This window comes from Tachysurus fulvidraco, chromosome 2, assembly GCF_022655615.1.
Source record: "Tachysurus fulvidraco isolate hzauxx_2018 chromosome 2, HZAU_PFXX_2.0, whole genome shotgun sequence".
Classification (NCBI taxonomy): domain Eukaryota; kingdom Metazoa; phylum Chordata; class Actinopteri; order Siluriformes; family Bagridae; genus Tachysurus; species Tachysurus fulvidraco.
This window is the reverse complement of record NC_062519.1, coordinates 27,654,389-27,666,130: the sequence shown is the minus strand read 5'-3', so window position 1 is coordinate 27,666,130 and position 11,742 is coordinate 27,654,389. Positions and strand designations below refer to the sequence as shown.

Sequence of the window (11,742 nt, the reverse complement as noted above, 5' to 3'; positions counted from 1 at the left end):
AATACTTATATTAAATAGTTGCTAGATAACATTTTTTAAAGATGATACTCACAATGTGAATGTTTCATTGTATTTGGGAGCCCAACTGTTGTTCTTAGATTTAGTGGCATACTTCCTTTTCTTATCACTAAGGTGGGGGCCAATGATGTAGACCTCCACGAATGGTCGGAATATTCCAGACGTCTGCCACCTCAGGTCGTTTGCAGCAACCACTATGAAGAGAGGTGTTGCTTTACAATCATAACATTGCTTTACAATGAAGCATCCCATCCAGAAGAGTTAATCCTAAAGAAATGTTCCAAAACTGGTTAGAAGTACAGCTGACCTTTTACTGTGACCTTGTGTTCGCCTGTGTTGGGATGAGTGAAGATCTCCACATGAATAGACACCTCTCCCACAGCGTCATCCACCCCAGAGCCTGTGAAGAAGTGGAAGATAAGAACGCTCACAAATCAGGATCTCATCCCGGCACTTGCTCTCTTTTATGTATATTTTAAAGATGACTAGCTACAACTGAAAGGATATTATGTCAGTGGAGGAACGTAGTATTATTACATATTCAAGTAAGATAAATGTTTACACAATATTTGTTATAGTGTGTGACGGTTTAGTGATATATGCAATACTAAAACCGATAGCTCGTCAAAATATTACAATGAATGTAGAATAGAATCATTATATTTCACATAAACTACACTATATTGCCAAAAGGGACATGGTAGCCTAGTGTTCAAGGTGCTGGACTACTGACCGGAAGGTCATGAGTTCCAATCCCAGGTCCACCAAGCTGCCACTGCTGGGCCGCTGAGCAAGGCCCTTAAACCTCAATTGCTTAGTTGTATAAACAATTGTATAAAGTCACTTTGGATAAGGGTGTCTGCTGAATGCCAGAAATGTAAATGTAAAAGTATATTAAAAAGTACACTATACTGCCTTTACATGCACATGAGCTTCCCATTCTTAATCAGTAGGGTTTAATATGGAGTTGGCCCACTATTTGGACCTATAACAGCTTCAACTCTTCTGGGAAAGCTTTCCACACGGTTTGGGAGTGTTTATGGGAATTTTTGACCATTCCTCTAGAAGCCCATTTGTGAGGTCAGTCACTGATGTTGGACGATAAGGCCTGGCTCACTGTCTCAACTCTAATTCATCCCAAAGGTGTTCTATCGGGTTGGAGACAGAACTACAGTATGTGAAGGTAGTTCTTGTCGAGTTCCTCCACACCAAACTCGCTCATTCATGTCTTTATGGACCTTGCTTTGAAATGTCATGTTGAAACAGGAATGGGCCATTCCCAAAATTCAGAGGAGCATGAAATTGTCCAAAATGTATTTGTATGCTGAAGCATTAAAAGTTCCTTTCACTGAAACTAACGGGCCAAGCCCAAGCCCTGAAAAACAACCCCACACCATAATCCCCCTCCACCATACTTTACACTTGGCACAATGCAGTCAGGCAAATACTGTTCTCCTGGCTACCGCCAAACCCAGACTCGTCCATCGGCTTGCTAGACAGAAAAGCGTGATTTGTGATTCTGCTCTAGAGTTCAGTGGCAGAGTGCTTTACACCACTGCATCTGATGCTTTGCATTGCACGTAGTGATCTAAGGCTTGGATGCAGCGACTCGGCCATGGAAAACCATTCCATGAAGCTCTCTATGCACTATTCTTGAGCTAATCTGTAGGCCACACAAGGAGATCTGTAGCTACTGACTCATGAGAAAGTTAGCCCATTCTTTCACAAATGTATGTAGAAGTAGTCTGCATGTCTAGGTGCTTGATTTTATACATGGAAGTGATTGGAAGTCCTGAATTCTATGGTTTGGATTGGTGTCCCAAAACATTTGGCAATATAGTGTTTATTAACTCAGTACAGGGAAATTGTCTGTGATAATCCTAACAGATTTGGTGGACAGACAATAAGATTGTGAAATGGTATGATGTAAACCTTAAATAGCCCACTGGTTGGTTCAGACTTCAGGTTTCATAAAGTTGTATGCTGTATTGTAATTCATAAATTGAAACTATGCTCATGCAAAATGAACCAAAAGACAGCTAAAATAACCATATAGGGGCCCACTTTATGTGAGATCTGCATTTGATCTGCACACATGCTGTGGGTGTTTACTTGTCTTAGGAAAGTGGTGGATTCATTGCTCCAACAATGGAAGAAAAAAGGGCATTGCACAGAACTCTCTTCCACTAGATTAAACTCAGGCAGGGACATGCCATAACGTGCTTATTTTTCCATCACCTACAGACTTTCAGGGATAGAACCATCACCTCTGAATGATCAGTCCTGCAAGGTGTGTGTGTGTGTGTGTAATAACATTCTGCTAGAGGGGTTACACTGTGCTATGTAGCCATGGGAGCAAGGCAAGATTGTACACTGCATCTTTTGTCATTTAGCTAAAACAAAAAAAAATCTTCAGTAACATAGAGTAAATGCAAATACATTATTCAGAATTATATGGTACAAATACAGATTTGAATAAGAGATAAAATATTGATTTTTGTTTTGCTTATGACCTAAACATTGCCTCATTGAGCTCCAATTAAAACCACATTTCTACCCCATTTCAATCAAAACTGGCCCAAAATTCAATGATTGAACTTTAGTTCAGGAGAAAACAAACAACAAGTAAACAATCCCCTTTATAGTTTAAACCACACCCTCTCTTCATTTACATCTGAATATAGATACAGGTACTCCCCTAGTGTGTTTATGGCAGGTGCTACCCCTCCAACAGAATGTGTGTGTTAGTAAGAAGAGTGCCTGAGTTTACTGAGCTTTTGCTCCATGCCACTGTGTTGAAAAAGTAGTGGGGAGGGGCAACATGCAAACAGGTATGGCTCATTCGTCCAGCCGGGGGCAGTAAAGTTGTTCGCCTCTCCCAATGGACTCAAGTGGATCCAAACACATGCATCGCACACACGCACTCACACACACACGCACTCAAAGTCTATTTACCATTTGGCTGGGTAAATGTGTTGGAAAGAGGCTATTGACAGCACTCTCTGTGGCAAGGCTTCTCTTATTGTGTTTTGCCTAAAGGTACGCAAGAGCAGGGGTTGAGGGTGATATCCACATTTGACTCTCTGCACCATGGCCCAGTTAGACAGCAAAATTCAGCAGGCACTCGCTGATCTATTCTGCAGTAGGCAAAGTAAGCTAAAAATAGCTATTTAGGCTGCTGTGTACTTTCGTGAAGTTATTCCAACTGCAGTATTCACAAAACTTGTGAGAAGGATTGCACTGAGAATGCTTTAGGACTATTTGTGGAATATTTGATTTGTTCCACATTTGTGCCACACTTATAAAGTGATTCTAAATGCAGACTGGGGAAAACTGCCACTATAGGGGATACTTCAAGGGGCTGGCTGTGTAGAGGCTGTGTTTGCACAATGTACATCCTCATCGAAACATTCAATAAGCCCTGTAGACAGGGTCATTCTGGAAAAGACCATTTCCTTCAGGACAGTCTTCCTGAGTGCTTAGGTATGAAAAGAACTGTCCCTGCCTCCGGACACGCTAAGTCCTACTCCATTAATACTACTTCATTACTCAAATATGGAGTAATGAAATAAATACACATGATCTGATGAGCAACAGAATCTGCAGAATTCTCACACTTCAGAAGAAAAAACTGTCCAAAAAGATTTGATCATCTCAGTCATTTGTTGCTTCAGTCTGCTTGCTGCCAGCTGTGCGCCATCCAACCAAGACCCCCACACACATGTGAACATGACTGAGCCAAGGAAAATCTTGAACTACCCTTTAACAATGTGCACGTTTCTCTCTCTAACTCACACGTTGTTGTTTTTTTAATGTATTTTTTGCTTTTGGAAACAGACAGAAAGTTCAAAACTGTCAGATTTTCCTATTTTGTGAGGACATTTGGTTCTCACCACGATACAAACACACACACACCTACAAACACACACACACTTCAGGTTTTTTTTCATCTTGTTGTGCCATTATACATGTCCAACCAATGTATGTGCACATACAGCAAGTCAGTCCCAAGACCTTGTACATGCAAGGCAGTGTTGTTGAGACTCTGTGGGAGGATATGAGTGATTTCAGGGCATGCGTTTGGGCCATTTGAACGGGATGCACATGATCTGAAAATCATCTTAGAGAAGCTTTCGGCTGGGCCACTGGTCCTTAGTGGTGCAGAGTAAGAGCCCTTAGTAGACGTACCCTTTTCGGGGTACACATCCTCGCTATGGGTGAACCTTATCCCCTTCCCTCCATGAACTGGTGAAAGACAAGGAAGGGCAGGATGTATAGGGAGATAACAAAACAATTAAAAAAATAAATAAATGAGAAAATAAAGGAAACAGAGAAACAAAGTAAAAGAGGAAGAGGAAAGCAAGAGGAATTGATAAAGAAAGAGAGAAAGAGACAAAAAGACAAACCAGCAGTTCAATAAGCACTTCAAGCCCTTATAGGGTTTTCTGATAAAGTGTAATACAGATTCAGCTTCATTCAGTCTTTTAATAATCTGCTGTGGCTTTCCCTCAACACACACATACTACATTACATTCAGTCCTTTGTAAATGTATTTAATTGCTTAGCTAAACGAATGACATTTATTCTAATTACATTACAAGTGATCCTTCATTAAATGGGCTTCTCTGCCAGAGGCACTGAAAACCAAACTGTGTCAGGATTCCCATAGCATACGCATGACTACAATAACATATACTAAAAAAGGAAGTAGAGGAGAAGTACACCAGTATCCAGAAAAGTCTCTGTCTCCTTACAGAACATATGACAGAGTTCAATATAAGCAGAGGAAGGAATGCTGTTCAAATCATAAATTCGAGTCAATCATTGGTCATAATCATTAGGGTTTTTTATTGGATGTATGTAAAATATTATTATATTACACATTATACTGGGTATAGTATTACTGGTTGTGAATGTCAGAAAATAGATGCACTATAATCGTAAAAAAAGACATATATATATATATATATATATATATATATATATATATATATATATATATATATATATATATATATATATATGTTTATTTATTTATTTTAACACTTCTGCAGCAATCTCACATAACTTTTATTTTGGTACCAGAATTCTTCAAATACACCCTGATAAACCTCAGAGTCCGCCTAGACATACTTCTAAAAAAACTCTCTATAATATCTCTGATACACAATAGATAAATCCGTCTTGAAAAAATTTATGGTGAAATGCAGAAATGGTAAAAAAATGGTATTTGAATACACATTCTAGTTTTTGAGTTATACTCAAAAGATAAATAGAAAAATAGGCCTAGGGTGGAATAGGTAACATGTACCAATATGTACTACAATTTAATTTACTTAATTATTAATCCCCTCTGGGATTTATTATTTTAAAAATGTACAAATATTATTGTCACTGTTATTAATCTCATGTCGCAATGCATTACTATACAATAACTCTTACTATTAGCTATACAATAACTCTTAAAAAATACTATTCAAAAACTGACAGCCCCTGCGACATTAAAGATTGGTCTGTAGTGTGATTTTTAAAAAGGTTTAAGAAATTAAGGTTTTTTTTTTGTTACCCTTTTTAAACTTCTGTAACCAGGCACTTGTTTTTCTGTTTCACCTGTTAAAAAGTTGAACACTTGAATAAAAACAGCTCTGCTTCCAAAACGGATCCTTGCTTTTTTCTAATGTTGTGCATAATTACCACTTTAAGCTGCAAACGAATAGCACTGCAATAAATTACTGTGCATGACACTCACATAACTGACAAACCACACAATTAAGGTCGGAAATAAGTAAATTTAGATTTGCAGCCCTAATTTATTAGCTTTCGGTTCATGTTTTTATAGAAATCATCAGTCTGTGTCGAATTATCATGGGTCGAGTATTTTAAGTTAGTATATGAGTCAAGTTATTAGATCCTAACTAAGGGTGCCCTATTTGTGATACACATTATTTGATGAATACCAAAATCCAAGATGAATAAGAGCATACCCTGGGCGTTCTGTGACTGGACAAAGGTCTTGATGAGCTTGTCTGTAGCTTGTGTGTAGAGAGACAGGGCATAATGGAGAGACTGCAGGTCAGGACTCTTCTCCAGAAAAGTCTTCTTTAAGCCCACTCCTCCAGCATGGAAATATTGCTACAAAATAAAGCATCGTTAAGAGCTGTCTACCTAGTACAGTGTCTTACATTTAATATTAACACACTAAATTAGTGGTATATGAGATGTTTAGGAGATATTAAAAATCAGAGCTTTACCTTGATGGTATCCAGGGCCAACTCAATAACTGCACATTGCTTGGGTGATAAAGCCTTTGCCTCTTCACGCACCATGTGCTCCTGTCAGGTGGGTACCCACAACATTTACTTATCATCAGAAACTATATTATCCACAAATATAATTAACATTAGGTTACCTTAAGCTTGGAAAGCTGGCCAAGTTCTTTAGCAGCATTGAAAATGAGCTGTGTACCCTGGAGCATGTAACACATAAAGCAAAGACAGAAGAAACAAGGAAAGGATATCGGTGAGGTCATGTAACAGCAAAAGGAAATTGCTAAGAAACATCTGAAGAAATCAAATACACAGTGTTTTCACACACAGACAGCATTTACAGAATGTAACATAAAACAGTAAACATAGCTATGCAGAGAGGACACAACTTACATAAGTGTACAAACAGAAAGAGCTGAAAGGTCTATAAAATCCATTAGGACCACCATCTATTTGAGTACTATGGTCAACTAATAATAATAATAATAATAATAATAATAATAATAATAATAATAATAATAATAATAACATGATAATAACATAATAATAATAATAATAATAATAATAATAATAATAATAATAATAATAATAATAATAATAATAATAATAATAATAATAATAACAACAGAAGAAATAGAAGAAATAGAAGAAGAAAATGAAATTTATCAGATTTCTTAAAACCAATTTCACTCCAAACAGCAAAATTGTATACTTGGAAACAGATACAAACATTACACAAACACATAGAAAAAAAAACAAGAGAACAGGAAAGTTTTCACTTCACATGTAACCCTTTCTTGCAGTACTCCGAATTCCATTCCACAGGTGGAATGAACTTGAGATTTTGAGAACTTGATTTATAATTATTTAGAATAATAATATAATATTTCGCATGACCATTTTTACATTTGTCAAGACACTGTTGAGTTTTCCTGTGTAGATTATCATAACTCTGTGTCTAGCTGCTGGTGAGGGGTGTAAGGGTGTAAGCCCCTTGCTGGTGACAGGGTGTAAGCCCCTTGCTGAGCAAACAATTCACACCTCTACACAGTAACATTGGTCGAAAGATAAAATGGGCAGTACAACTAAAGTTTTTTTTTAAACAGTAAAACACTGTATACAACTGCAATAATAAAATTATAACTTTATATTATAACAGTTAAATGTAGCAGGCTAGGACAAAAAAAAAGAAATACTTATGAAAAACTTCTAATAATAATATTAATAATAATAATAATAAAAATAATAATAACAATAATAATTATTATTGTTATTGTTATTATTATTATTATTATTATTATTATTATTATTATTATTATTATTATTATTATTATTATTATTATTATTGTTGTTGTTGTTGTTATTATTATTATTATTATTATTATTATTATTATTATTATTATTATTATTACTTTGATATACCACTAATTACTGTGGTGGGTGACATCAGAAATATGTTGTAAGATGAATATAGGCATAGCCAATACAGACACAAATTGGCCTCTGGTATAAAGAGTTAAAAAGGGAAATAAAATTGTGGCCTATGAGACATTGATCTTGTAATAAGACAAATTAGGCACTAAGATACTGTCCAACATGGTGGGCTTCCTAGTAGAACTGGATGACACAATAGTAAGGACACTGTTCCTTCATAACTGTTTATTAAACAGTTTCAGTATGATCTTAATCCACAACACACTCAGTAAATAAACACCCATTGTGCTATTTTGTATATATATATATATATATTAATATGTACCACTGAGACCTACATGAGCTAGTAATACAGTGGTTCCTCTGGGTGGTGAAGGAGAACCCTGCTCTGAACACTTGAGAAATGTCTGTCAAGCAATTTATTTATTTATTTATTACTTACTTTATTAGTTAATAATTAATAATTAGTTGATAAGACAAATAAATATAAGGAAATTTTGCAGGCTAGGGTACTCAAAGTGTGGGCATGAGAACCACAGTTCAAAAAAAGATTTCTTGGTAAAAAATAGATAAAAAATTTGAATATGGTATCTTTCATTCACTATGTCAGGGACATTTGAGATGAATAGTGCTACCACTAAGAAAATCTCAGAAAAAAAGAAACTATTGCTCCAGTATGACTGGTTTTAGACAAAGGAACCATATGACAGAGAAGAAAGACATTTAGAAATGGAGAGAGGAAGAAAGACAGGACACACTGAACTAAATGGGTTTTAGTTCTTACATCACTGTGACAAGCAAGCTTCACCCTGCCCTGTGAAGAGAGGAAATGCATTATTAACTCCAGAAGTGCTTCCACCTTTCTAACATTGGTTGAATGACAGGGACTGACACTGACAAGGCAATCAAATAACAGCATACAAATGTGCGTATTACATAAGAAATAAAGTGTCTCTAATTTTAGATGTATAGAAAACAGTATCTGGTTTGCAGCAGAAACATTTAGGATGGGCCTGATTTAAAGTTTTAATGTCCTCTAAGCCTGATCTGCCCTGATCCACCTGATATGGTGAGACTTGATATCACTGCAGAAAAACTGGCACACAGAAGAAAATGTTAAATCGTTAGAGTAACCACAAGCATATTCTTAAACAAATGATGGAAAAGCTCAAAATAAAGAAAAGTGAGAAAATAAATATATTTAAAAGAATATCAAAATAATTTCAAGGGCATTATATTGAATAACAGCTGCAGAGGAAACACAATTATTACCATGTGGCCTACATTTTTATTGAAAACAAAACAAAACAAAAACAGTTTAGCCAGAGAGCTTGCTTGGTCTGAAATAAAAACAATTAGGTAATTTTGTCTTAACCACTTTAGGAAAGCACAATAAAAGGACAGACTGACAAAACAAATTCTGGTAAGTGAAGACTGTAGATCAGAATCAAGAGTTGAGACACAAGCAACAGACCAACAGGGGAAAGAGGGGTTCAAACAGGTGAAAGTTACTAACCAAACCACCAAGCCACAACCAGAGCCACCCAGGCCAAAAACCTGCCACACAATGCAGAAGGAGGAACAGGAGACAGTGGAAGCATGGGATAGTGCCACTTCCAGAGAGGAGAAAGTAAGTGAAAGATAGAAGATTAAAAAGAAGAAGGAGGACAAGAAGTGTGGAGGGGCCACCAGATTGAAGGATTCATTAGGAAAGGCCTTGATCATGTCAATCAGGAATGCACCATGCTGCAGCCACCTCAGCTGAAAACAAGAGGTGAATAGGAAGAGGCCGCACAGTGGGGAAGGAGAGAGCAGGTGGAGGAGACAGTAAGATGAAGAGACATGATGGACAGATGAGGATGAACACTGGGTGGGGAGGAGGGGGGCTTGCAGCCACACAGAGCATAAGGAGTGGGTGGATGGCCACCCGGTACTGACGAACTGCAGGACAGACAGACGCACAAAGAGGAGGGCTGCTGTACTTACTATCATCTGTGGAGGAGGAGGAGGAGGAGGAGCGGGGGGCAAGCGAGAATGTAATAATAATCAGAAAGAAGGATCAGTGAAGCTGCAAAGAGCCCCACATCAAAACAAAGCAGCATCAACATCAAAAAGGCCCTGAGTCTGCACACTGCCAGTTTCAGCTTCTCTGCCTTTATGCCTATTGGGTTACAGTGTTAACACTTGCAAGAAGTTAGGAAGCTTTTAGCTGAACATATTATTTCAGAAACTAGGGGTTTTCGAGTACAGACATGGGGCTCTTTTGTAAAAATAAATAAATAATAAAAAATAAAAATAAAAATAAATAACACAAATAACAGATGTATAAAGACAAAATTAGGCTGGTCTCTGATCTCATCAACAGGAATCTTATTTTTAAAAAAACTGCCACCAAGAGCAGAGAACAAAGAGCAGCCTTTAGTGGATGACAATGGTGCACTCCCTAGGCCAATACTGAGTATCTTCAGGTGAATGGAAGAGATTTTTGCAAGTGGGCCATGGAACAGACATTGTTAAAAACGTCTCAGTGGGGGTTGTTACTGGAATATTTTAGTCACACCTCAGGGGCTGGGACAAGCTTTACCGGAAAACAATATGCAATATTTAGCAACAGTTTCTAATATGTGTAACCCCGTTTTCACACAAGTATCAAGACATGGAAAAGTCACCTGAATCTATTAGTTTTAAATGTAAGCTAGAAATATATAGTGACAGGAGGCGAAAGCAAAGTTAGCAATGTGTAGTGGGACAGGAAATGCTGAGGGAACTTTAACGTTTTAAAAATTATAATCATAATCATAATCAAAATGACATGGTGATGACTAACAGGAGTGAAGGACAATTTTCAAGTTTTCTACAGTGAATTTACTAAAGTGAAACATTATCACTGGTTTTTGGATACACATATTTGTTCCTACTCTGAGTTCTTGAGCCAGTGAGTGATACTTGCTTATAGTGATACTCACATGTTTTACCCAAAACACCACAGTTCTTGTGTTTGTCGCTGCATTTTTTTGGGGACATTAAACACTTTTAAGCAGAAAACATTTCAGACTCATTCTGACACTAGTAAACTGTAATGCAACGCATCACTGCATGTTATAGAGTAATATTTTCCTTTGGCATTTTTTTATTTTTTTAGCAGGAATACAATCGACTGCTGTTGATATATTCAATTGTGAATTTCTGCATACAGTCTTTTTCTAGCTATAATTTTAGCCATAATCACACTAGCTAGGCATTACCTGTGAACCCATGATAACCATAGAAGTAAAAGACAAACAAATATGAGCAACCAATACAGAATGAATGCAGCGGTGCAAGGAGAAAAGAAATGCCTGAAAAATGGCTGAAAAAATTGTTTAGTCTCTCACCGTTTGATCAGTTAGAGGAGGCAGAACAATGGTCTTCTCCATAGTATTCATGACAAGTTTCCAGAGTTCTTTTAGCACTCGCTTCAGAACTGTCTTCTCACATATCTTAGCAAACAGTGACAAGCTGTGAAAATAGCAAAAAATAAATAAAATATACAAGTTAAAAAAATTGAGCTGATGTTTAATCTGGAGTCAACACTACATCTTTAACATTTACCATTTTACATTTTACCATATACTACCAATACTAATATAAAAACCCTGAAGAGTTAAACTGGGCACACTGGGGCTGCAAAAACAATACACCTTTCTGTTTATGGCCATGCAATAACCATATCTAGTCAGCATACACACTTCCTAGATCTGTAGTCTTATTCTTGGTTGTATCTTAGAGAGGAAATTGGATAAAAACCAGTAGAAGGAAGGTTTGGTAGAGAAAACTCACTTGCTGTCCAGGAAGTCCATGATAGGTTGCAGTACGTTGTCTGCATCCTGAGCCACGCTGCTGCAGGCACTAGCTGGCACATTGCCTGTGCCTTTCACTTGGCTCAGAATATCTCCCATCTGCTTCACATTCTCCTCAATGTTGGGCTGGAAACTGGAAAAACAGCCATAGAATAATAATCACATTACTATGAAATGCTAATCAA

General features: G+C 37.0%; 1 protein-coding gene across 10 annotated transcripts in view; it reads right to left on the bottom strand.

The window, feature by feature from the left end:
- The window catches only part of unc13a (unc-13 homolog A (C. elegans)), a 39,400-nt gene that overhangs the window by 3,633 nt on the left and 24,025 nt on the right, over positions 1-11,742 (bottom strand). For 2 of the 10 annotated variants that reach the window (XM_027169903.2, XM_027169897.2), the window contains 10 exons: positions 11,538-11,690; positions 11,093-11,216; positions 9,705-9,710; positions 8,503-8,532; positions 6,428-6,484; positions 6,270-6,350; positions 6,003-6,150; positions 4,207-4,263; positions 326-418; positions 53-212 (listed from right to left, as the gene is read on the bottom strand). In XM_027169903.2, the coding sequence (XP_027025704.1) occupies positions 53-212; positions 326-418; positions 4,207-4,263; positions 6,003-6,150; positions 6,270-6,350; positions 6,428-6,484; positions 8,503-8,532; positions 9,705-9,710; positions 11,093-11,216; positions 11,538-11,690 (909 nt within the window). The remainder of the gene's footprint in view (positions 1-52; positions 213-325; positions 419-4,206; positions 4,264-6,002; positions 6,151-6,269; positions 6,351-6,427; positions 6,485-8,502; positions 8,533-9,704; positions 9,711-11,092; positions 11,217-11,537; positions 11,691-11,742) is intronic. The other 8 variants (XM_027169901.2, XM_047810029.1, XM_027169899.2 and 5 more) reach the window with 5 other exon arrangements.